The sequence below is a fragment of the Chaetodon auriga genome, chromosome 19 (assembly GCF_051107435.1).
Source record: "Chaetodon auriga isolate fChaAug3 chromosome 19, fChaAug3.hap1, whole genome shotgun sequence".
Taxonomy (NCBI): Eukaryota; Metazoa; Chordata; class Actinopteri; order Chaetodontiformes; family Chaetodontidae; genus Chaetodon; species Chaetodon auriga.
Window position 1 is genome coordinate 3,107,182 of NC_135092.1, and position 27,306 is coordinate 3,134,487.

The 27,306-nt window shown below is 40.3% G+C and overlaps 2 protein-coding genes across 2 annotated transcripts; both read right to left on the reverse strand.

Moving 5' to 3' along the window:
• Window positions 1-210: 210 nt before the first annotated feature.
• On the reverse strand, window positions 211-7,371 carry psmb7 (proteasome 20S subunit beta 7). The gene is made up of 8 exons (XM_076757884.1): window positions 7,297-7,371; window positions 6,028-6,121; window positions 4,161-4,258; window positions 3,740-3,880; window positions 3,413-3,528; window positions 2,957-3,015; window positions 2,667-2,818; window positions 211-426 (listed from the first exon to the last, which is right to left on the reverse strand). The coding sequence occupies exons 1-8, from the start codon at window positions 7,356-7,358 to the stop codon at window positions 315-317; spliced, it is 834 nt and encodes a 277-aa protein (XP_076613999.1). The 5' UTR covers window positions 7,359-7,371; the 3' UTR covers window positions 211-314.
• A 7,877-nt stretch (window positions 7,372-15,248) lies between these two features.
• On the reverse strand, window positions 15,249-20,887 carry nr5a1b (nuclear receptor subfamily 5, group A, member 1b). Its single transcript, XM_076758134.1, has 6 exons — window positions 20,786-20,887; window positions 20,459-20,600; window positions 19,194-19,798; window positions 17,115-17,234; window positions 16,390-16,537; window positions 15,249-15,502 (listed from the first exon to the last, which is right to left on the reverse strand). Exons 1-6 carry the CDS (start codon window positions 20,885-20,887, stop codon window positions 15,249-15,251), a joined length of 1,371 nt encoding a protein of 456 aa, XP_076614249.1.
• Between the last annotated feature and the right edge of the window lie 6,419 nt (window positions 20,888-27,306).

Below are 27,306 nucleotides of genomic sequence, written 5' to 3' on the forward strand. Positions count from 1 at the left end.
ATGCAGGTAAAACATTGAACACAGAATCTTAAATTGTTTTTAAGTGCCCCTGCCGGATAAAAATACTTCACAGCAGGCATCTGACTATTTCCAGCTCAGACATCAAGCAGCTTTTATCTAACTGGTCCTTTTAAAACCGACTCAGCGTTTTTATTTGTAGCAACAACTTTCAAGACAAACAAGTTCAGGACAGTCACAAACAAAGCAAACCAACTCAAACACTTTTATTGTAAATCATGGAAAAAAACATGCCATTTGTGTTAGGAATTCTGAAGAGTAGTGAGTTACATCCAGGAACACATAGTGCAAGTATTTTAAGAGGTATCCATAGTCTGTACAGTTTCCTCCACCACCTCCAGGGCCAGCGGGGTCACCACCTTCGTCAACACACTGGTGGTCCCTCTTTTGTACTTGTAGTCACCAGCTCTACGTCAGGAGAAAATAAGACACATGAAATAGTAAGTTTCAATCAAACCTAGGCCTGATCAGTTACATTAGACAAGCTTTTGGTTCAGCTTGTTTAATGTGGTTCCACACGTCTGAGATAGTTCAGATTCGTCAGCACAGCATGCCACAACCAGATACAGCCATGCACATTAGTGATGCGAAGACAAACTGAGCACGCGATTAAGGTTGAGCAAAGTTGGTTAGTGGCAAATTCAGATCAGCGTGAGGGGCGGCGGCTGTTAAGTCTGCACTCTACCACATCAACTTCATCTGTACTCACTGCTGCAAGGCTTCACTCTCATTTACTCTTCAAGCAGAACAAGTAATAAAACAAAAAGTCATCTAGCAGTTCAACAAAAAATGGGTAGTTAATAGCTAAATGATCATGAGTGCAGCATCCCAACATGCTCTGTATGATGTGACATGACATGATGCATTCTGTTTAAGCAGAGGTGGAGACAACAGCATCCTCCTGTGCTGTACAAACTCTACACATGGTAATTGCTGCCATTCATCTTGGATTCCTAATGTCACAATGTGGAAAATCTTTTCCAATGTGCAAGATGAAAATACATTCTAGGAAGGATGAGCATTTAAACACTGAAGTGTCGCTGTTTATTGTATAGCTGCTGGTTGATTTTGGCTCAACATTGTTGGATTATGCTCACTATAAAATGTATGATTACAACCAGAAAGGAGGTTTGACCAACTCTGACTGATGAACCCTGTGACAGGAAGCTCAAGAGTTTTGGGCTGTGTCTGAGTTAAGTGGGACTCTGATACTACAATTCACCATGGCAACAGATAAATAATCCTATTATAACCCTAAATATTAAGGCGTGTATGGGAACTATTATGACATTATCTTTAAAACACAGAGTGGACAAAAGAGCTAATAATGAACATTATTACATTTTACTGTGCACGGTTGACTCATTCATCATTTACCACACTTCCTTAACGGATGATAATGAGCTGGAATCTTACTTATTTTTTCTATATATATTCATTCAGCTGTTACCTGACAGGTAAAATGCAGGTGGCAGCAAATGAAGACAAAATACAAAAATGCAGCTCAAATAGAGACGATGTGTTCAGGGACCAATGATGTGTTGTAACCTCAGTTTGGGATTTGCAGTTGAAAAGGCATCTTTGGTTAAATCTGAGTGTAAAGTAAGTTGTCTTTAGACATTTATTTACATATGAATTGTTGTTAACTCACATTGGAGACTGCATGCAGCCTGTCTTAAAAAAAAAATCTATTAGTCATTTCAGCTGCACCACAGACACATCTAACAGCTCTCCAATGCTCGGATCAGACCTGTTGTGCAGCGCCACGACACCCCGACCAAAAGTCTAGCAAATATTTTTGTCTTGACACGCCTAGTATGACATCTCCCACGACATGTTCCTGAGCGTTTACCAGTCAGGTAAACATGGCAAAGAGGAGCAGGGGGAGGAGGGATGCTGAGGTTGCTGCTGTCAGTTGGGACAACGAAAGAGAGGAAGACTTTGTTGAGCTGTGGCAACAGCACCGCTAAACGTTTCCTCAAGGGAGGAAGACCGAGTCAAAAAAGACAAAAGTTGGTGAGAAATAGCAGAAGCACTTCATCAGCTGCTTCACCCGCCTCCCTGATGACCTCTGAACTTGTAGGTGATCGTGAAATGAGATGTGCTGGGATTAGTTCGGGTCATATGTGTAGTCTTGCCAGAAATCATGCAGTCTGATCCGGGCATAAGAGTCACAGTGTTATAAAGAGAACGTCCACTGTCCAAAAAAAAAGAACTACATTTACAATATATTTCGAGCTAAGGGTGAAACCGTGTATCAGACAGCTCCTTCAGGCTCTGTGGGAGGGGCGGGCAGAGAGAAACTCAGCATTTGTAGAGGACAACCAGCCTTGTTAGGCCAGCAGGTTGGGTTCTTTCAGGGTGATGAACTACAGTACACTGACTCAGAGAGAGTTAAGTGATCTCTGTTTCAGGAACCGAAAACTCAGTTTTCCCTAAACCTGCTTTCTGGAACGGACCCAAGGTGAATTTGCTCACTTTTGGTGATTTGAAGTCTCACCCCACAGCTCCAAATTAGTCAAGGTAAGTAAAACATTACATCCAGGTTATTTTAACATGTCAGGAATCAAAGGAAAATAATGTGGATGAAGAGCTGAGGATGAAAATAAAGTACAGTTTCACAGTTTAAGAAGCATCACTTTTCTCACCTGACACCCTTCTTGTTGGCCTCATCATGGGGCCGGAGGTAGTCCACCTTGCCCTTGGTGATGACACACAGGTCAATATTGCTGCCAGAGCCCAGGTCATTAAAGATACCTGCAGCGATGGCATCTCGCACCAGCTGCTTGGCCTCCTCCTCCTGTGAAGAAACAACATTGATGCTCAAATGAAGACCAGCGTGCTATTATGGGAGGTCTGAATCAGTTGTTTGAGAGTATCAAACTGCTTATAGGGTTGTGTTGTGTTGCTATGAATTGCATGTGAGCGCTGTGCTCACCTCCATGTTAGGCTTGTAGCGGTCCTCAAACACTGCCATGGCAGCCAGAGACCCAGAGCCTTTTGAAAAGAAGTCCAATGGAACCTTGTCAACATGTCCATATGGTGTTTTTATATGCTACAACATATATCATGAGTGAAATAAGCAGTCAACATTTATCAGCTAGCTGAGCTGCTGAATTAGATGATGGCCGTGCTCAGTTTCATGACAGAAACCTGATATGTAATGATAGCTAGATAATGAAAAATGTGGACAATTTAAATTTTCTTCAGATTTCATAGAAATGTTAAGAAGATATGGTTGATTAAAATAACAGCGTGGAGATCAAAGTCTCTGCTTTTCCTCACTGTAAATGACATGTAACCTGCTAATCCTTCATAACCCATCAAGACCTCAAGCCGTAACTGAAACATGAGAAACACGTAGAAACAGTGGCGTGCTGTGTTTGAAACAGACCCATGGTGACGTAGGGCAGCTTGTCAGTGGAGCCATGAGGGTAGATGCTGTAGAGGTGGGGGCCATTACAGTCCATTCCACCCAGGACCAGAGCAGCGCCGATGTAGCCCTGATACCTGAAGAGACACACAGCAGCATTTCATACTAAGCATAAAACATTTAAAACTGATTTTTCATTAAATAGCAGTACAAATTTTTGCATCAATGTGATTCAGTACCTCGATTTGTCAAGTACTTCACTGGTTATTTTATCTGTCAACAGTTTCTCATTTGTTTTTTTCTCGAAACATGCACCATATCCAGACTGATTCAGCTTGAGGAAGGTACCTGAAGAGCATCTGTTTGAGCATGCGGTTGGCGGTGGCCACACGTGGCACCCTGCCTGTGGAGAGGGCGTGCAGCTCCAGGTTGGAGGAGATGATCTGAGTGGTCATCTCTGTGTCCGCAGCTGTTCCTGCTCCGCAACAGCTGGACAACAACACAACAACACAGCAGTCTATCAGCTGTACATCACCTCAGCTCTAGCACATAAAGACTGAAAAGAATAAAACTGTACTAATCAGATATTCTCTTAAAAGCCACTATGAGTCGGATATATAGATATATCACCTAACTTCATCTTTGTTCATTTGAATACACAAAGTTTGCATGTCAAACAATGTGAGTCCTGAGCAAATCATCCAAAACTGTCGGATCTGAACAGGGTTTGCTGGGGTGTGCTGTACAAACCTGAGCTCCTGTCACTTACTAAATGTTGGGGGAGATGTAGTGAATCTTGGAGCAGTTCTTGTCTGCCACTACCATACCCTCAGTGGCTCTGGTGTCAGCTCCGAGAACAACACCATCCTTCACGGGAAAACACAAATCATCATTATAGTCAGTAAACCCATACTGTCATATATAATTCTGCTTACTTAAGTGCTTTCCAGCAAAGTAAAACAATACTTATTCTAACAATTAGCCTGTCGGGTGAGACCTTCTGATCTGTTTCTAGCCTTTGACAATTACACTTCCCAAGTATATGATCATGTTTCAGTTGGAATGGGGTAGGTGTGGAGGATATACCAGTCTGTCACCATCACCACATTCTGCCATGACATGGACTCTGTAATGCTGTCATTACTGTGCTAAATGTTTTACTGTATTAAAAATAATGTGCTTCACTGTTGCTCTGATAACATGCAGGTAGAGGGCTGCGCATGCGCTCATAGAAGTGGAGTTACACCCAGTAACTACTATTTTCCTTGTTATAACGCTGACTCGGGAAACACGTGGGAAATGTGGAAGGTAATTACAAGCAACGCACGCCAGTTTCTGTTTTTGTCTGGAAGAACAACACAAAAGTCTTCATCGACTACCACCATCCAAGGAAGTGGAGGCCCGGTGGATGAACTTGATGGAAATGTCCCCACAACAACAGCAGCAACTGCAAAACTCTCGCTACATGTGTGTGATAATCCTTTTACTTTGCACTGCGTTGAGGGCCTGTACAAAGCAGGATTCACTTCAAAACTGAAAGGATGGATCAATACAGACCTGAAACTTTGAACCTGTAGGTTTAGTCATTTCTATGTGGCTTTACTGTTTATTTTGCTGCTCGGCTGGTTTTGTTGTTACAGGAAAGCTTCCTCTGCTGTGTGTTGTGTCAGTATGTGTGTCTGCTGCTGCCACACGCAAATGTACTTCATAGACATGCTCATGCTTGTATTTAAATAATATACTTATTATTTTCTGTGCCAAATACATACTGTTGAGATGCCTAATCTTACCCCTCATCAAAGTGAAATGTCTGAGTTGTCAGATAAATAAATGGCACTACATTTAGTTCTGACCATGTCTTGTAATTGGATGACAGATACAACCTTTTCCTCTAAAGCCATTTTGACATGCCACGGTAGAAAAAGCAAAGGTTTAATAATAAGATTAGTGATGGCTGAATTCCATTTAGCCGCTTCAGTTTCAGGGCCCTGGTAATGTGCACACTGACTAACTATCACACTGTCATGGCTTACTGGGACACTTGAGTAGAACACAGCCAAAATGCAATAAAGACAGCTGTGGATTTATTTAGTGTGGATATGATATCCAAACAATGAATAAATCCTTGTCTAAATCAGAGACAATGCACAATAACTGACATTATGACAGAAATGGGGCATATTAATCAAAACAAATTATTTGCAGCCCTTTAGAATAATGCTGCTGTTCAAACTCTAAGAGGAAAAGATCAGACAAGGGGCCGGTGTTTCTGAAAGAAGAGAGCTGCAAAGAACCACACATATCCCTTTATTTTCGATCACAAACTACAAAAGAAACTACACTAATTTAGAAGGCTGTCCATCGCCCAAAAGGATGGAGACCACACACTGATAGAAACCCCCAAGTGTGATGCTTCAGGGCAGTTTTATGCCACGAACTGCCTGTCTTGATTATGGCTTGGTAGTCTGCCCAAAGTCCTCAGTAAGACCAAAAAAAAAAAAAAGCTGCATTGACCACTGTGTTTGCAGCGTCTTTTTGTGGAAGACTGCTGAAGGGGCAGTTGGTACAAATAAAAACATCACCACCATTATTCTCATGATGTAACTACAGTTACATTACAGGTGAGTGTCACTCACCTTGAAGACAAGACCACAGATGGTAGTTCCTGTTTTCCGAGCAGCAGGCAGGCTGCATCCCACTTTGTTAGCTTCACCTTCCAAAACTGCATTTCTGAAAATAACAGCAATGAAAAAAAAAATAAATCAATATGGCACTTGTGAAACTGAATGCCTGTGGCACTATGAAAAACAAAAACAAAAAAACAAGCACAACCATTTCTAATAAACCTTAAACTCTGCTAATATCGTGCCCTGGGATGCACCAGATATGTGTTGCTAGTTTGAAACTACCTCAGGTCCTGAATTGGTTGCACCGTGATTATTTGGGAAATAAGCTCACTAGCCTGGAGAGTAAATCACTTGGCATCATAATAAGCTGCATCCTGAAACATCTTATCAATAAATCTTGTGCAGTGGGACTATGACTTCACACAGACCGTCAGCGCCATGACGGCATGACTCTTCAGTTTTGGGCATCTCTGAGCACAAACAGCGTCCACAGTGACACTAAATTACTACTAAATTAAGTCGATGTCAAATCAGTGAGTATTTCTTGTATTCAAACTACGTTAAGCTTTTGAAATCTTTTCATTTGACCATCTGGGTTCACTAACAGAACTATCTAGAGTTAATCTTTTTAAAGTAATTTCAGAATGTAAATAATGGCACAGTGGATCTAAGTAAACATCTGATTACATTTCATTTTTCTGCGACAAAAACTTTTAACTGGACCTTTGGTGCACTACCTTGAGCCCCCCACAAAACCAATTTTAAACCACAGAACTATATCAACATGAACATAACTGACTAATTTATAACATAATCTTCCCACACAGTGCCTCCAGGATGTATTTTCATCTGCATTTTGCTTGATACAGTAAAGATGAAGTGACTTGAACTAATATAGCGGAATGAATATCAAGAGAAGAAAAGTTCCGTTCTCTTGTTTTTATTGTGAAATAATATATATATGTGTGTGTGTGTGTAAACAATATACTATAGTATTTTAATGCGATTCTAAAAAAACACAAGTTATATAGCTATCTGTGTCAAAACATAAAACATGGGTTATGCTCAAAGGCAGACGATAAGTGAACGTTAACGTTAATGCTAGCGTGGTGAAAAGCCTGAGTCATTGTACGGAGTCATTGCACGAGCTAACATCACTAGGAAAACCGTATCTATACACGTCATTTTCACACAACACCCAGACACCAAAAGTGAAACATCTCAAACTCAGTGGTGCAGTCATCGGCGCCGGATTTTCATTCACTGAAATGCGGTTACCTCTTGCAGTTTTCGAAACTGAAACCCCCAAGCGCTGGTCGTCTCACCGCTAATGTCGCCATCTTGGTGAATGAAGCTTTGTGTTTCCGGGAAGTAAAGGAAACGGCATTAGAGATGCTGCATTTGCGGACATCTTAAAAATACGTACATTTGCGTTGCGTTGCGTTCCATACTAGATCAAGCTAACTATTTAGTATGTCAGAAAAAGCTTTAGTATGTCCCAGTGCATAGTACGTCAAATGCAGTATGCCAGAATTACCAGGATGTCATGGTGCATCTGGTCGCCTTTTTCACTACGCAAGCCAACGTCCTATTTTGCCTAATCTGACCCACAATCCTCAGTGCACCTGTCATTATCAGGTTAGTTGTGCTTTTTTGGGGTTCTTTCCTGCTTTATGTTGAACGTTTTCCTCATGTGTCATCTTTTGCATTACGTTCTGTGTTTTGCGCCTTGTGGTCGTTTGATTTGTCTCACCTGTCCCTCATTTGTTTTCACCTATGCCTCATTAATCTTCCTCCCTTCAGTCTGTGCGTTTCTCTTAGTCTTTGCCAGTTTGTCTTTGTACCTCTTGTGTCAAGCGTTGCAGCCTTCCTGTAAGTTTACCAGTCTTTCCCAGTGTTTTTGGATTTTTATTTCGTTTGTTCCTTTTTTTTTTTTTCTTTAAGGACTCTATACCCTGCTTCTACCAGAAATACGGCATGTCAACTGAGCTGCCGAAAGCAGGGTTTGTACACAGTCTTGGCACCCATTCCAAATCGCATACTTTTTCTTTTTACTAAAGTTTCATTCTATAATAGTTGAAAAAAAGTTTCATATAGACTGTGACGGATGTATGAGCAAGAGGGCCAAAGTTAAAGATGTCCCAGCTGTGTGCATACTGCATATAACAGTACATACTTTTCTAAGGGCTGTCCCAATTCCTAAAATGCATCTGAAGGAGAGAGGAGGCTTTCTGGAGGTGCTATGAGTGAGGATGCACAGGTGTATCCTTTGCGGAAGTCTTTTTGGGGCCCGTGATGTATAAAAGAAGCTTGACACTCAGCTGAAATATACAAACAATGGTGGCAGGAGGACTAAAAAATCTTCGTGTTCCTTTTGTACTCATAGGTTCTATTAGTCAGTTAGGATGATCAAATGCACAATCAAACTTTCTGCCTCACCATTTGTGTAGCACCCCATAAGGTGCTGTTAATCATATTCCTAAATGACCTTTCACCTTGATATTACATTGTTTTTATTGCTGTAGGCTGTAGGTTACACCCATTTCAACTGCTATGATTATGACATGACTGTAAGAGCAAATGTCAAATTAACTCATCCACTCTCTCATTCCCTCTCACTCATACATGCACTGGAATTCAGAGATGTTACCTGACCTCCCTGAGTTATTATTCTTGAGTGGCTGAGAGCCCTTCGTACAGTACATCTCATCTTGACATCCTGTTTGAAACCACTATAATCGATCATAAAATGACAGTCGAATGCACTTGTCGAATCAATTTCATCTTTTCTTTCTTTTCATTCTCTAAGAAATACTAACCTACATATAGCAATAACTTGCTCTAGCAAATCTGTCTGTTGCCATAATAATTGCTGAAGTTACCTGCTTTTTCTTCTACATCTCTAGAGATGTCTATCCCTGTCGTTTCCTTTATCCCAGTGTGTCCTGCTTTTCCATCACCTGCCCCCACTTCCACTCAAGCTGGAGACTGGATAGTAATTGTTATCTATTGTTGTAGGTGTCCAAACTTCTCAGTTACCAAGTCAAGGGATTAGACACAAATGTATATCTAATTTTCATTCAGTGCCAGTTGTGTTTTGTTAGGCAGTGCTCTGTCTTCCCCTTTTTCCCTGTGTTTTCCCTGTGTTTTCCTTGCCCCCTTGTGGTCTTGTCTGTCTTCCCCTGTCTGTCTAGGTCCGTGCTGTGAGGCTGCACCTGCCAGCCAAGCTCCTCCTGCCTGCCTCCTGTCACACCTGCAAGTCATCACCTCATCCACACCTAATCAGCAGTTGCATTTAACCCCGGCTCATTCCTCCAGTATTTGTCAGATCGTCTGCTTGTCTCAGTGGTGCTCTGCCATTCCTCTGCCAGTCGTCTGATCTCCTGTGCCAGTCCTGTCCATACTGACCCGTACTCTGTTTTCCTTTTTTCCAGGAGCCTTTGCCCTGTGGATAAGCCCTCAGCCCAGCCCAGCCTTGATTGTGAGAGGAGTTGGAGCTCACCCTGATCAGAGCGTGTTTATGCTCTCGCCTTTTGTTTTCCCGTTTTGATGGACACCCTTTGTTAGACAGCCCACAGTGTTTTGGTGCTCTCGCCTTTTGTTTGCCCATTCTTGTGGACACCTTTTGTTAATAAATCTTTTGTTCTCTCTACCAACCAATTCCCCTGTGTCCTCTCTGTAGCCATCACTGTGAGTTCGCCTTCCTCTGGTCCAAGTGTGTTCGTACACATAACATGTTTACCCTCATTCCTCTATCAAATCCCTATCATCCATCAAATCTTTGATTACTTCTCCATTTTATTCTGTTTGTCAAATTCATGACAAAAGGAGGCAAAAGGGTACGATCCATAGTCCTCTGCCAAAAACTAGCTTCTTAGGCTAGATGTTGTCTTTCAGCACAAAAATTTTGTTAGATATGAAGCAAACATTTACCAGCACCATCCTGAGGGGAACACAAGAAAAATGACCAGATATGGAAACAGTAGTTATTGGAATTGAATTATTTGGGTTCCTGTGATTATTCAGATTGTCCAGTGCAGGAGATGATCTGATAGATCTGTCAGTGATTCTGACTGCAATGATCGTGGGTGTGGAAGTAGGAGTCTTAGGCTGAGTTGTAGAGACAGATTTAATGGTCTGAATGGGGTATTAGATCTTTACATTCATACTTCCTAGAAGTGGTCTATCGCTGTCCATTGTATTATTGGGAGATGATACTATCAATAGAATAAACAGTGGGAGGACTGACTGGGAATATCATAACAGCTGACATGGATGATAACATCTTGTAGCCAGGATGCTGGCAATGCTTTCCAAGATATCTTTCACTTTAGTGCCTGGAAAACAAAATGTCACTGCCACTTTTATTAAAGTTGTTGATTGAATCTCCATTAATGAACATGGTTGGAGGGGGACCATTTGATGGAGGGGTATACAGTATATCTGTGATGGTGGAATGAAGGAGGCCAGAGACATGGGCAGAACCCTGGCATGACTACCCTTGTATGGCTGGTGGAGGGATGTGCAGGACCCACTCAACAGCCGGGGAGATGGCGGAGGTAGCCGGAATTCCTAATCCAAAGGGGGGAAATCTTGCAGATTGAAAATGTGGAATCTATTCTCCAGCTCATAGTTAGGAGTTGTGCAAGACGAGTGCCTCCCTATGATCAAGGGAACAATGAGGACCTATCAGGGACCAGGGCTCATGAAAGGATGAAGATGAGCTGACCAGGGCTTTAGGTTTAACCCCAAGCCGGACATCAGTGACAATCACAAGACTGATGTCAGAATCAGCAGAGGGACAGCAAGTGGTGGCATTAGACTCTTGGGCACAGGCTGTCTCAGTTTTAGCTGGGCTGAAGATGATGGTGGATAGTGTCCATGAACTTCTCAGCTCCTGGATCTGGTTTAGCATGGAAATTCTTCCTTCCAACTCCATAATCTTATCAGCTAGCCAGGTGCATCTGACACTGCTGAGCCGGAAAGTGATTGGACCAATACATTATAGATGAGGTGGTGACATGGCCCCATCAAATGTCTATTCTTTCTTAAAACACCTCAATTACTCAATCTTTTTATTCACAAGTACGTATATAGCATAAATACACGAATAAATTCACCAGCATGTCATGATATTAAAGAATAAGCCACAAATCCATGATTTAAATTAACCAGTGACATCAGAATTGATGCAATAAACTTTTATAATTCACTGATTACCTGCACTCTTTTATGTGTTTCCTATTATTCCTATTATGTGCAATTTAAAAAATTGGAGTCACTTATAAAGTCACTTATGATAAATATAATCTAACACAGACAAAAATATTTTAACAGGTTCCCATAATTCATTCACTTCAATGAATGAATATTAGTACCAGTTTTTTTGCACTGTTTTCATTTTTTACTTTCTGCAGTGGGTCAAATGTACTGATGAATCAGATCCCAGGAGATGACCTGTTTTGGGCTGGTAGCATTGTGTATTTAATCATTCTGCCATATTTTGTCCTTGAACAGGACGCATGCCAACTTGATGCCAGCTGGATATCAAGGTTGACTAGGAAATGGGCTCCAGTGAGGTGGAAAAGATCAGATAGGGCGCCTCCACACAATAAGATGGGTGCATTATGTTGATTAAGCCTTTAATTAAAGCAGAGTGGGCATAACAGGTGGTTGAAGGTGTAATCGGTGGGATCTCAGTGACCGATAACAAAGGTTTAATGTGCTCTAATCTGCAGGAAGTGTGTGTGCTTTTTCATCATCCACTGCCTTCATGTTCTAATACATTTTCTTGGATTAATTCACAAGCTTCAAATATCACAGCATGTATATTCCTTAAGGATGTGTTGAAGATTTTCAGCAAACAAGCTTGTTTCTCAAAACTAAAGTGTGTGCTCATGTGGCACCATCAACTTCAGAGTCATTAACTTCTTCATCCCTGCAGGGCTGATCAGTGGCTCCATCAGAACTCACGTTTTGTGGCCAAGCATTGCTTAAACCCACAACCCTTTTTTTTGAAATTCAGTATGGTTATAAAAATACGACATATGTCAGGCTGAATTTTCAGAAAAAAATTACATTGTAGGTGTAATGTCATAATGTAATGGCACCCTCATGAAAAATATTGTCTTGATTTTGAACATTCCGATGTGAGCATCAAAAGGCCACAATGTCACACACTGAAAAATCTTCTAACATTCTGAAAGCAGTTAAAATCGATATGTCTGCATGAACAATGAATCACATGACTACTTGTATGTGTGAGTAGTCACTTGTAATAACAAACTTTTGGTTTTTCAGCTTGTAACTTTACTGCTTAGGTTCATTCTCAGTGCCCTCATTAATTGGGTTTCAGGTTTTCACCGAAAAAGCTCTGATAAACTCACGGTACACTACCTACCTTACATCATACAGCAATGAGTTGATGAACATAATGGAGCATTTAGCAGCTAGAGATATTTTTCCATGGAAACTAAAACAGAGCTAAAAGAGTGTGTGAAGTGAATATTGGAATTACATTCATCAGGTGGCCAAGAACACAACTCCACATGAATGATCATGCTGCTCTGTGTCTGCTGGGTGTGTCAATTGGTAACTGTTTGCTAAAGTTTACCATATCAACATAAATGGTGATGATATGCCAATGTTGTGTTTACAGCTTGTTTCTGCTGACCCCAAGTGGCTGAAGGAGCTGTTATATCAAGCTAAATAGAGACCCGTGTCTAGATTTTAGTGGCAGCTAGCGGTGAGGAACCAACTGAATACCCCTTGAATCAAACCCTCAGCCTCAATAGCTCGACTCCAGACTCATAACCCGAGTGCCCTAACTGCAATCTCAGGTGATTTGTACCACGTCACCAGGGCAACAACCCTGCCCAACGTCACCCAGTATATGAGCTGTCCAAATAGGAGGAGAAGACCCTGAATTTATGAACTGAAATTCTGCAGCTGTGCAATACTCAGGTACACTCTGGCATTGACGCTGCATTTTATTCAAATACTATTTATACTGTAGTTGTAGTAGAATGGGGGCAACAGTAACATGACCCAATTTTCCCCCAGGGATCAATAAAGTATTTTTGATTTCTGAAAAAACTTTTTTTTTCTTTTCCAATGGCAGGGATGAAGAGGTATAGAGGACTGTGTAGCCATACAGAGATGCCAGGGCAGAAGCACTGTAGAACTCTGACATGCTCAGAAGTCCCCTTGAGATGATGACCATACATACATGGCACTGTAAATAATGACCATCAAGGCATTTTGCTTTGATACAACACAAGAACTATGTGTTTCCTGTACCTCAGTTGCAGTCTGACATGAAGTAACTATCTCACTTTGTCTTTAGGCACCATGTAGAACAGTAATTGTAATGCATGACAGACTCGTGACCACTGGCAATGAAACATGTCATATTATCTTGAGGTCCTGAATGCAAAATGCTTTGATAGAAATAAACTTCTTTGTATTCCACAATACACAAACAAAATGTCCACACATAAATCAACAAACATTTTAAAATGGCTTTATTGAACGCAAAACAAAATAATCCACAGAATGGGCATGTGAGCTGTAAAGCTGAAAGGAACAACTTTTCGTGTGTAGGGTTTCAATGTATATTTACATTGATACAATCTGGTGACAGTGTTAAGAATGTCACTCTGAAATGCACAGTGCTGCATCTCTCCCATAGCTCTGACTCAGGCACACACAGATGAATGGGCTGAAAACATTTCATAGACTGGAGTACTTTTCACTAAGATTTGTCCAGTTAATTTGAAAGATATTCTAATCACAATAAAGCCCAGCTCTGCTGCTGGATGTACGAAAATTTGACCTAGCGGAGCTCAAATGCATCTAATTATAACCCAAGTAATAACTGACTTTAAATAGCAGTCTAATATTGAACATTCCACACCTTTACAAGAAGCATGGAGATTAAACTGATAACACTCATACCAGCTGATGTATGGTTCAATAGCAAACAAACCTGGCATTTAGACGTTCTAGTTCCAAGTGACATTTTCTCCTTTCTAATATTTTTTGTAAATATTATTGCTGAAATTAAGTTTTAAAGCTCAAAACAATATCACTGACAATCTGCTACTCATTGTATTACACATTCATCACACCTTAAAGGTGTAATATGTAAGAATTGACCAGGACTTTGACTTCAGGCATGACAAAGAAGTGATAGGCGGGTACATGAGAGGTGTGGAACAGGAGAAGAGTGAGAGGAAGGCTGGGTATCAGCAGCAGGGATTTTCAGATCTGACTTAGTGTATTAAGGGTTTATTTCAACCAAACTAGAGTTGGTGATTGTTGTAACAGTAGTTCAATTTTTGAATGCTTAAAACTAGGGCTGGGCAATATGGCCTAAAAATAAAATCTCTGATTTTTTCACAAAAAACTCGATTTACGATTTTTTCCAATTTTTTTCCCTACTTTTTAAAGAAGACAATAAGTACAAATGACAGAGTCAAGCACGTGTAAGAGATTTTTATATCCTGACTTCTCCACAGTGCTCAGCAGGAGCATGTCTTTAGCTAAATGATATGCCACTGCCTCTGTTAAGTCTTTGTGCCTTTTAGATGATTTGTCATAAGGCACTGGAGCAGAGCACCTCTGCATGGTGGTCCGCTGCTTGTGCGGTGGTGCTGCGGTTGCAGATGCTGTTGGACATTGGCGAATACGGCTGCGCTCCAAAGGGTGAGCGCGGCTAAGGTGGTTAAACAAGTTTGTGGTATTAAAGGGTCTTGGTGGGGACGACGGTCTTGCATACTTTACAGACCACATTGGTCTGACTACTGTCCGACTTACAAAATCCAAAAAACTGCCATACTGATGACCTGACGTTCCCTGTTTTATCGACAATTTCGCTCACTGCAGCGCTCACTTTCTATTTTCTAATCTCACTCCTTGCGAAGAATCAAACATGAGACAACGCGATGGTGCAACCGAACTTATACTGTTACATGGCTACAGAAGCTCCTGGGGGGCAAAAGGTGCGTCGTAGCAAGAGGAGAAAAAACTAGAATTTTTTATTTTTTGAATTGTCCACAGCAAAAAATTCGAATTAATCGAAAAAAATCGATATATCGCCAAGGCCTACTTAAAACTAAGATTCTAGCCATATCTTACACATTGTACCTTTAATGCTCCATTTGTGTGTGTGTGTGTGTGTGTGTGTGTGTGTGTGCGTGTATACGTGTGTGGAAAATCACAGAGCCCCTTCACACCCAGCTACGCTTGGCATGGAGCATCTCAATGAGCAGGCTGTTGCAGGGCACCTCACCGCTCAGGTCATTGCAGTACAAGTAGTTTTCAGCGAGGCTGCTGAGAGAGCGTAACTCAGACAAACACAGCAGCAGATGAGCGAAGCGTCCAAGACAGTGAGAGGAGGTGCACAGTGTGTACTCCAGCAGGGTTCCTTCAACCTGCTCCTGCACACTCTCTATGTACTGATGGTCGTCCACCTGTTTCACATCTGGTCAGTGAGGGAAAGAGGAAGTCACAACCAACGTACATGTGAATGCACACTAACAAAAAGTTGTCAGACCTTTTCATATAATGGATTTGAGATCAGAGGAATAATAAAGTACCAATTTTGATCAATAGTTTTGTTTCTTTTTTTCCTCTACCTAGCATGATTTACATTACATTTGATGATAAAACCCCTGGAACCACATTAAGAACCCTTGAATTTTCTAGACAGCCCCTTTTTGACTGAATAGTTCCAGGAACTTTGGAGCACCAAAGCTAAACTCTGAGCTGAGGAATGGTACAGATTAGGCAAATTAGGAGTTGTCTGACTCTTTGAGTGAATGTAATAAATGAATGAAAAGGAGACATGTAGAGGTGGAAGACACCATGGAAAACTCCACGGCCCCACCACAACATGAGCTGCTGAGTGTTTTATTGTTTATTATTTCTTCTTTTGAACATAACTACAGAGAAACTAACAGCATGTTCTTGTTGGATCTCAAGCACTGGGTGTAGTCACTGTGAATGAGGCTATACGCAAGTTGAAGTAGCTGTTTGTGTTTGACCAGTGAACAAAGCTGAGCACTGCAAATTCCACCTCCACAGTTCTGGAACCATTGAAAAGTACAATCTCCACAGACTGTCAGCAGGAACTATGGCTGATCCACTTCATTTAGAACCTGGTTCCTCTGGACCAACTGCAGATACAATCCTGAGACTATTCCTTTGCACATCGAAAAACTCTTTCATTGCAGACAGGCTATAATTGTATGCATGATTGTTTTCATTATTAGATACTGAAAGGTACCTTGGCCAAAAAGCACATGTATGAAATACTTCACCAAGAGTACATTGCTGCTTTTTGGATAAAAATCATCAGTTATCACTAACCTGGGTTAAAGAGGATAAGGAACTTGATGCATGCAAACTCTTGGCGGTCCACCTTTAGGATATGGAGCTTCTCAATCAGCTCCTGTCCTCTCTGGACTAGGCTGGCCAAGGTAGGACCAGCATGAGTGGCTATGTCAGACAGCTCTATCTGAAGCAAAGAACATGTATACATGCTGATGTCATGGATGATACACAAGACAAGATAATAAAATAAAATAAAAATAACATTGGGGACTGTCTGGTCACATGATTGCTAATCATTCTCAAACCATCTGCATGGTAATGTAAAAAGATTAACATATTCTGAGAGTACATGTTTTACCTGAGAAGATATTTTAGGGTGTGAGATATTGATATTTTGGTTTGATAACAGAAGAAGTTGTATGAAGAAGTGGTTTGTATCTCAAATTCTACTGGTTGGCAGCAAAACAATGATAATCAAAACTCCTATAAAACAGAACCACCAATACTTACACAATGAATGCACATAGTAAGGGATTTATATGTGATGGAAATCAGATGTTTTCCCCTAAAAGTGGAGACTTCTCTACCAGTAAATGGGACAATTGAATCATGCTCACTTTAAACAACACGGATGCAGTCATATTTGAATCTGGATAAATCTCAGGGGAGTACAATAATATAACGTAGACATACAGATTGTCATATATACATGTTCCCATGCTTTGTAGCTAAAGAAGACAAGCACAGCTGAGATGACTCACTTCCTGCCCAGTGACCAGGAGCAGACTGCCCTCTTTGCCGTACAGGACCTGTCTGGAAATGATGTCCAGGAGCAACAGATCACTCCAGCAGCTGTGCAGCAACTTCATCTGGTCACTCACCTTGGAGCAGAAAGACAGTGTTTAAAATGAGTCAAGTACAGGTTCCCCTAATCTCAGCAAGCTCCAACCTACACAGTTGTCATTGTGCTTTGCTTTGTCACCAAAGGTAAACCAAAGTAAAGGACAAGTTACAGGTTGCAGCCATGCACCACCCCTCTGACTCTTGCATTCTTTATCATGCAGTTACATGGGAGGCAACAACATATATATGCCAATACTGTGGTGCGAGTATGGCTTATCCTGAAAACTATTGTATGTACACAAGTGTAAGTAGATTCTAATCATGACAGAGTTGACTATTACACCTGGGAAACCTATTGGGTTACACCCTGAAGACAGTGACAGATGAGCACACACTAGTCTGAAAACCAGACACAAAGACCTGGAAAAACAGAGCCAACTGTTTCTCATGCTTTCTCACCTAAATGTTACCATCTCAGTGTCTTTGTGGATAACAAATGGTACATGTTGGAGTTATATTTAGAAGGGACAGAGAGTAGTTTAATTGGATGCTAGTGGTTCATTCTTGTTTCTCTTGTGACATAATGTAACTTAAGATAGGATTATCAAGATACTCTTACACTCATCAAAGTGTTGATTTGTTTACTGTAAACTAATGCTAGGCAGCTGAAACAAATTAGCTGACAACACCCAGAGAAAATTCTGTCAGTCCCAGTTTTTTTTTTCTTCACAGTCTACACATTCAAACTGCAAACAGTCAATCTCAAATGACATTAAATGTAAAGTCAATGGTAGTGTCCCCATGATCCTGATTCAAGGATGCCATCAGCTAGTGTCAGCCATGATAAGCCCTGCCCATGACCCTGCCCATAAAACTGTGATTGGACAGCTGTTTTTTTTTTTTAAATTCTGGCATTGACAAAGCATGTCAATCTCACAGTACAAGTAAAGCCCATACTCCCACAGTGGCCATTTTCCTCTTACATCACGCCCAGCTTGGGAAACAAAACCAAACAAACAAACAAAAAAAAAGCCGTTTCCTAAAGGATTATCTCGTACTGCTGTCCTCCAAGTTGTGGCATAAAAGTAGGAAATCTGATAACCTATTTGATAACCCATTAGCTACTGTTAACATCTAACGTTAACATTCAACCACTTCCTTGCTAAGAATACTGTTTGATAGTATTACACGGTGGGAAAGTTGTAAAGGAATCCTGAAATATCAATGCTCATCCTGGACACATTTATTTAAGCCTGGAAGTAAAACACACTGGGTGTAATCAAGCTTGCAGTCTAACAATGTAACAGGAAATGCAACCTATGTGAAAGTATAGACACTACCACTTTTATCACTATGTGTGTCAACATATTTGGACCATGTGGACTCAACGAGGTTTTAGTTCTCTCTCTTTAAAGGATTGCTTTAACACTGTCCTCACCAAAGTAATGGCAGAGATCACAAAGTGTAGTGACATTGCTAAAATGATTTCCAACATAACACGAAACATGAGCAAATTGGATACAACAAGTAGATTATCCAGATTTCCACTTTATTTAAAGATCGACCAAAAAATGAGCATCTTAAATCGATGGCATTTTATTTTTGTATTTTTATTTCATGAGCTGCAGTTACATTTTACATGTAAAATCTTCCAAATAACTATTAACTCACAGAAAATGGAAATACTCAAGTAAAATGCAGATATCTGCAAATTGTACTTAAGTACAGTACTTGAGTTAATGTACCTAGTTGCTTTCCACTGCTGGTAGAATAAGACAGATATGACCCTGCAATAACCAAATTAACCATGACGATGGTGGAACAACAGAAAAACTACATGGACATGAACACACATGATAAACATACATATGTGTCTATTCTCCACTGTAAAACAGAAGAAGTATTTCTTGTAGTTCACTTTGTGTGTGTGTGTGTGTGTGTGTGTGTGTGTGTGTGTGTGTGTGAGTGAAAAGCAGACTGCACAGGTAGGATTGTACCTTAAGTTGTTTGAAGAAGATGGATGTGCGAGCCCACTCTACGATGGAGAACAGCGTCTGGTCAGCCATGAGGCACATCAGGTTGAAAGTGCTGGGGTTCCCTTGTTTCTCCCAGCCCGTCTGCTCCTGAAGGAGACGAGCAGTGATCTTATTTTGCAGATGCTGTTGATCTGGATCACAGCGCAGGAACTCCATCACTAGCTGAGGCATCCTGGGACCTCCCGGAGAGAAAGGTCTTGAGTATAGCTCACCTGAGCTAATCCCTGCAGCAGAGCTTGGTGAGCTTGCACAGTTGTTGATGTACTCTGACTTGATGGTCCAGTTTGAGAAGGAGGTGCACTGGTACTGGGTGGCATCAGGTGAGCTGGAGGGCAGGACTGAACAGAGTGATGGAGGCTGTGTTGTGGGTAGTGGGGTGCCATGAAGGATGGGAACTGGGTGGAGGCCACCAGTACAGATAAAGCCTCTCTGAGCTGAGGAGACCAGAGGTGAGATGCTCTCTCTTCTGAATCCACTAGCTTGAATCAAAGCCTTTTTCTGCTGCTTGAGGGCACGATCACGCTTGTACATTGGACCAAACTTGTTTCTGCCACCTCGCATCCGATCTGCACGAACAGCTGATAAAGAAAAGTTCATTTGTTTTTCTTTTTAAGCTGATCTTCAGAGATAAATGCACACACTGCCCTCATGAGCAGATAACCCCTTATGCTGCTCATTCTTGGAGATGAGACAACATCACGATGGCATTCACCATATTCCTCAGTATGCATGGTCTTCTCTTTTTTAGGTGAAAGAAACAGACAGCAGTGCACTAGAGCTCATTACTGAAACTCTGCAGCTCTAAATTGCTCCAACAATACCATGTCTATATATATATATCTATATCTATCTATCTATCTATCTATCTATCTATATATATATATATATATATATATATATATATATATATATATATATATATTTTTTTTTTTACAAGCATTTAAAATGTATTTTGTTTATCTATTTTTTTGCCAAGTAATTACCTTAGAGATATTTGATATATAATGAGCAGTTATAAAAGGACAATGTAATTTATTTCTACGCCACACTCTCCTCACAGCCTCCATAATACGTTTTTTAGGACTAACTTTGCAACAACAAAACTGAAATATGATATATGGTTGTTCTGATAACTACTTCTGTCCAAGTAGGCTGGATACGTGCGATCAATATTGACCGATAGTAGGTGATTTATTCCACAAACCTGTACGTTAACGCCTTCTTACCTTCCAGTCGCATGCCAACATGAAGACACTTTTGAAACCTGCAGAAAGGACACCGTTTCCTTTGAGTTTTATCAATTCTGCAGTCCTGGTTCTCAGCACAGATGTACTTCTTGTTGTTTTGAACCGTTCTTTTGAAAAACCCCTGCAAGTGTTGGAGAGGAAGGATCCACTTGAAGCAGGCAGTTCTATTGTCTAGCTGTTTGCACACAACAATAACTTTTTGATAAGCTGTTGATCTAATCAGGGGGAAAAACTATTGCAAAACTTTTCTATCCAGTACACAATCACAGTGCAACAAGAACAGTTTAACAGGAAAAGAAAATCCACCTTGCAGCTTTCACAGGTGAGCAGACCATAGTGGTACCCAGAGACTTTATCTCCACAGACTGGACACAGGTCCTCCAAAGCCACATCATGTCTGTACTCCATTGTGGAAAACGGACCTGGAAAAGGCAGCGTTAGACTGCTCTATGTTCCACTGCAGTCAAGTGACAGTGACAAAAACACATCACTCTGAGCAAAATTCACAGACTGTTAAAGAATATTTAGAATGCGAGGAAGTTACAGCAGTCGCTTTGGAATGCCACAACCTGTGATTGAGTCTGAAACCAGATCAAATCCGTTTACTGCAAGTCTACTACAAAGAAATGAAAAATGGAGGTCAAATTAGCTTTAAATAATAAGAAGAAATGCACTCGGGTTCCTGTCCGGATTAAAAACCAACTGGATCAAAAACAAAACAAAACAGTTCAAACAGGACAATCAAGTGGTAAAAAACAAACAAACAAACAAAAAAACTATACTACCATGTCATACTTAGCATGTACTGACTGCCTTACCTGTTCGATCAGTGTTCGGGCTTTGTGAAGTACTGTAGCTGCTGAGTGTTCAGTAAACAGGCATCATGCTCAGTACTCCTGCAGCATGTACCTGTAGATGTGAAGTGGAGAGCAATGAAATCTCATGTCATCATCCTGTGGAGGAGGGACGCTGCTCCTGATCCTGCTGCTGTCCCAGGTGCTGACCTGGTCTGAAGCAGCCAATGAGCTGTTTAACTCACCTGTTTCTGTGTTTGGATACATTATATCTTCAGGGCTATAATGTGCCTTCACTTTAGTGCTGTGCTGTGTAACAGCAGAATGTAATGATGTCTATTTGTTGTCCAGTTGGTTGTTTTCTCCCTCCTGTTACTGTTGTAGGATTGTAGTGTTTAAGATAATAAATCTGTACTTTGATTGCATCCTCATTCTGCTGCCTGCCAGGTGGCATTATTTAATGTTACAGTTTCATCATTACAATGATCAATTGAATGAATCTCCAGAAAGAATCAAGTTCAGTTGGTATACTGTCATGCCAGACAAAAAGTAGTGATAACACATCAGCTTTTATTGCAGTGATCAGCCTGCTGGGTCTTTAACTCAGGATATTTCTGCTCTAATGATGCCCAATGATAGTAACTGTTGCACAAGCTGAAGGCCATCAGTCAACACTGGTGAGGCGGATAGTAAAGGTTAATTTCTGACATGAACACAGAACGCCTCAGAAATCATCTGAATCTGAATGTCTCATATTTTTCCATCTTTTTGTTTTTGAGACAGAATGAAATAATTCAATGAACAGATGATTTGGGGACTATATTTGAACTGGTGTGAACAAAGTGCTTTGAGTGAGCAAAGTGTTTCATGTTTTCCATCTTTGAATTATTCAAAGCCATTAAAGCAACATGCACTTTGAATGTTCAGCTTCCAGTGAACCCACTCCTGCAGTATCATTTTACTTCAACATCACGTGAAATGAGCTGTTACACATTTACAGATTAAATGGTTAAATAAAACAATGGATGTGGTACATCATTCACATTTTTCGCAGCGTCTTTAAAACATACATTTTTGCCTGAAATGTTGTTTCTGTGAAGTTATTATTAACTTTGCTGCTGTACATCTACTGTTGCTTTGAAAAGTACTGAAGGTGGTATACCAGCTTAAATGCCTTACTGTGCTGTATGTAACAGTATTTTCTTACACTCTAAACACGACTGAAACAAATAAACATTGTATCAGTTTGCTATTTTACAGGGTTACTTTGCCTAAATTGAATTTCACTTGAATTCATTGACATGATAGTCCTACTCTACTAACATGGCATACTGTTACTGCACTACTTTGGGACCTTTCAAGTTATTTGCTAGGTACTGAACTGACAGAAGAGTTAACAGTTCAACATTTCAATGACCTATCCCTTACTGTCAGCTTCTGTTTAACTTCTTTCATGATTTCAGTCTACAGTGTTACAGCTGGCTCATGGTGGTGGGTCAGGGTTGGTTACTGTGCATCTCCACAACATGTCATGCTATCTGTTTCACTTCCTCCCATACATAAATTCACAAACATACATTTTTACCAAATCATAACTTCTATTTTTTATGTTCTACTGAGATTTACTGATTCAATAAACATAAAATTATCATGAAATTTGCTGAGGACATTCATGCTCCTCAAAGGAACACACTTGTTTTATTGACCCCATGACCTTTATTCTAGTGCCACCCTCAGGATGAATGTAGCAGCCTCACCACTGCTAAGGGTCTAAATCTTAAGTATTCATTGACATAGATGTGCATTGTAATTTTGGGATCAGTTTACTGGCTTTTTCAGACCTGCACTGTTGGAACATGTATTATGTTTTTAAGAGTCAACACTTTCCACAAACTATTCAACATGCTCAGATCTCTGCTCTACACCCTACAGATAGGAAGAGAGAAAGACTGGACTAGTGTGTGACATCACATGACAGCTGTGGGGAACATTATATCAGAGAAACAGTAAGAAGCCTGTACAAGAGACTGAATGCTTTCATGACCAGTAGATGGAGGTGTTGCATTAAACAACAAACAAGCCCAGAATAGTGCAGCTGTATTTGTTGATTGGTACCCTTATCATGGAGGGCTTCCTGCTTTACATCTACTGACCTTTGATGGACATGTTGAGCCATGTTAGTGTTTTTCCATCCCATATGAAGAATGCAAAACGAGGGGTTATATGACAGTAGATAAACAGGAAGCATGAGGACAGAGTGAGGGGAAATGACACTCAACGAAGGTTCCCAGTAGGAATCAACCAGGGATGCTGTGAATACACACGCACTGTAGACGACTAGGGTATGATATACTATGGATTTTTTTTCTGCTCCTTTCTTCTTCTTCTTCTTCTTCTTTGTTTTGGATTTGCATTTGTTGTTATTGTTTTTAACTTTACGTTGTTTATGCTTTGTATTCTCTCTCAATTTATCTTCATTTCTCCTGCCCTTACACACAGACACACAGGAATGAATACCGAATCATGACTGTCCAAAGTCTTAGGCACACACACACACACACACACACACACAACATTGGTGTGCTTTATTGCATTTTAATATTCATTTGCTGTCATAATTCATAAGTTCTATCTATCTATCTATCTATCTATCTATCTATCTATCTATCTATCTATCTATCTATCTATCTATCTATCTATCTATCTATCTATCATCCAGGGGCCTCATTTATTATTTTTTGTACAATAATATTAGCCCTATATATCAAAATAACAACAACAATCACATTTAGTATGTGACGTACACAGTAACCAAACCTTTGCTGGTTATGGTTATGTCTGGATACTGCATGCTTGGCAGCCCCTTTTCACCCTCTGGCTCTGGTGTCCTCACAGAGCACTCGGACTATGAACAACAAATTACAAAAGACTTAATAGCTGCCTTTACTTTATTGGCTGAGGACCTTCAGTTGTGGGGCTACACTTTTAGAGACATGTGGAACACACATTTTCTCACTGCTCTCGACTTACTTTCTGAGGCTGCCCAGTGAACTGACGCATGCCACTGCCACCCTTCCTCTTGCTCATAGTGACACTCACTGTGAATGGAAGGTGAGCGTAACAAAGCTACTTGCACTCAATCAAACAAACAAGAAAAAGTACAACTATACAGCATGCTACATGAATATGCAATAAATGAAAGCCACTGCTGTCTACATAACTTACACATTCGGTGCAACATAAATAAGTGACCTTCACTCTTCACAGATAGAACATAATTAAGACATTAATGGTAGTTTGATACACCAGTGAGCACCACTGTTGGTCCCAGGGTGAATGTGTGGCTAATTAACCTTGCAGGTAACTTACTTATGATAGCTATCATCATTGGTGAAGACAGCTGTTTTTTTTTTTTACTGTAATAAGTCATAAGAGAACAGCTATGTGCAATCAGTGTATGACAAATGATTTGGGGTAAAATGTGAATCTGGGGCTGGTTAGTCAATTTCCTAACAGGGTACCATCAAAAGATACTGGCTTTATGTTGTTTGTTCCTATTATTGCACCTGATTTATCTTCTAAACCCCAAATCATTGAAAGATCCAGAAATCAGTGATTCAAATGTACTTAGCGATGACAATTGCACTATTTTAAATAAAGGGAAATATTTAAACTCTAGGAGAACATCGAATGAATGTGACTCATATGTGTCTTGTTGAATTCTTGTACTTTTCTGTTCCATTCTTCAAAACATTTCATGTCTTCCTGTCCATTGCTGCACATGGTATAAGCCTAACAGCAGCCACATAATGATGTTGAAATTTTTAGTTCTTTATCACTGATTTCAGTGAACTTGCTACATCCGTTGAGCATTGTTGTTATTTTACACTGTATAGATTACACCAGTATATTTATTATATTATGGATTTAAGAATGCATAGATGGAAGAATCTGGGAACTTTGACTCTGTGTAAACAGAAAGTTTAAAGGGTCAGACCACCTAAATCCCCCAAAAGCATGTTTTCATACCTACCGCTATTGTTTTATGGCCATGCACACTTTGAGAGGTGGGGTTGAGAAACGTGGGAAGAAAATGTTTTTGGGTGATATGGGTCAACTGACCTGTAAAAATTCCTGATAACCACCAGGAAGCTGCAGTCAAACAGATTACAAAGCCATAAATGCCAGAGATAAACTCAGGCTAGTTCAGTGAGTTTCCCTAACTATGGTAGTCCAACTCAACACATGGACGACTGGCAAACAGAAAGACATTAAGGACTGCACTGATTGCACAGACAGGGAACATCCTCATTATATGAGCTGCTTCAGAAAACACCAGTGGCAGAAACTTTAATTGAATTTTAATTTTAATTTTAAATTTTAATTTACAGCAGAGTCATCTCTAAGACGTGTGGCAAACATACAATGGAACAGGCAATGCTGTCGAAGTAAAAGGCGTGTGTCACATGAGGAAAATGTAGACTATGCCTCAGCCTCAAACTGTCAGTTTAAAATGTCCTGGAACACTTTTGGATTTTTTGCCACTGACCAATGATGCAAACTAATGTTAGATTCCCCAAATCATGCTTTTAAAGAAATTATATGATATAATGGAGCTTCCTGCAGTCGTATAGTATAATCAAATATTTTGTTTTTCCTCATTATATATTTTATCATCAGTACAAAAGGTTTGAAGAACAAGCCCAGTTCTCCTTTACAGTACATGTTAACAATCAGCTAGCCAAACTCATTACAATATGCAGTGATTAAGATCAGTGTATATGATGGAATAGAGGCATTACAATGTGCCAAAGGCCACCAAATTTGGGCTTTTGCAGCCAACATTTTCCTCCGGGGGGAGAAGCCTCTGGACCCCTCTAGCTGGCAACTTTTTTCCACCAGCTGGCTGCTCCATGTTGTCGTGGAAGAACCCTGTGTGTATGGTACAAAGGAACACATGACATGAGAGAAGTGAATGTGGTGAAACAGGTGAACTGTCTCAGATTAATATTCCTAACCATCCTCACATGGTCATCTTTTTAACCTGTGTTTAAAAAAAAAAAAAAAGAATATATCTGTCTCTCTGTCTGGGGACAGATTTTGTCAACTCAGTGGCATCACAACTTTGCAAGATGCAGTCATGAATCTGTAGAGGTGTGTCGTTGAGATCAAAATGAAGGCTGAGTTTAAAGATGGCTGTGGTACAACCAACAAGTACTGAGTACTCATCTAATAATGTAGTTATGACCACTGAACACTCATGGGTCGGCATGTCATCATGTTGACGGGTGCTGGTGTGATTTCACTGCAGGATGGTCTCTAGTCTGTCTGGGGTTGACAGTCTCAGCTCTTCATGTCTGTCGATAGATCCCCTTGTGATGTCCAAATGTTTGCTTTTCCAGCTCCCAAACTATTTCAGACTTTTACTTTAAAAACTAAATTCTGAAACTGAAAGTATTATTAAAACAAATTTTGATTGGTTGAGGCTCAAATCACCACCTAATGAATGAAACCAGCATTATAAGCTACACTGGTAACACTGAAGGTACACAAAAGTCTCACTGAAGAGGGAATCAGGAATGACCTGATAACTGATAATTGGCAGTGTAAAGAGGTTGATCAGCATTACTGAGGTGAACAAAAAGGGTGAGACAGTGATTATGTCATGAGGTGTTCCTCGTAACTTCTCAGAATGATGGACCACTTCATTTGAGGGGTCCACAAAGAGTAACTCATGTTAAAGTCATTAATTTTTAATGAGAAATGTTTGTTGCTAAGCCGCTGATTCAGAGCCAATCATAAAATACTCATGAAGAAAGTGGTCTGTGTATGATGATTCACAGACATTTATGAACTAATCATTACTGAATGAATTATTAATATAGGACTGTCCAGTCTGTTGTCTAATAACTCATTTTCTACATAGTCCTCCATTCAGAGTTACTCAAGAACAACTTGTTAGCATTTCATCACGATAACCCTTAGAAGTTAGCTTTGCTTATTCAAGTTCCTGCTCTTCTAACACATCAAAAC

Coding starts and splice junctions, on each gene's coding strand:
- psmb7 (XM_076757884.1), bottom strand. CDS start 7,358: ATGGCGACATTAGCGGTGAGACGACCAGCGCTTGGGGGTTTCAGTTTC. Junction 4,259..6,027: donor TCTGTGGTCTTGTCTTCAAG/GTGAGTGACACT, acceptor TTTCCCGTGAAG/GATGGTGTTGTTCTCGGAGC. Junction 3,016..3,412: donor GCTGCCCTACGTCACCATGG/GTCTGTTTCAAA, acceptor TCTTTTCAAAAG/GCTCTGGGTCTCTGGCTGCC.
- nr5a1b (XM_076758134.1), bottom strand. CDS start 20,887: ATGGAGTACAGACATGATGTGGCTTTGGAGGACCTGTGTCCAGTCTGT. Junction 20,601..20,785: donor TCACCTGTGAAAGCTGCAAG/GTGGATTTTCTT, acceptor CAACACTTGCAG/GGGTTTTTCAAAAGAACGGT. Junction 16,538..17,114: donor TCCTGGTCACTGGGCAGGAA/GTGAGTCATCTC, acceptor TCTTTGCTTCAG/ATAGAGCTGTCTGACATAGC.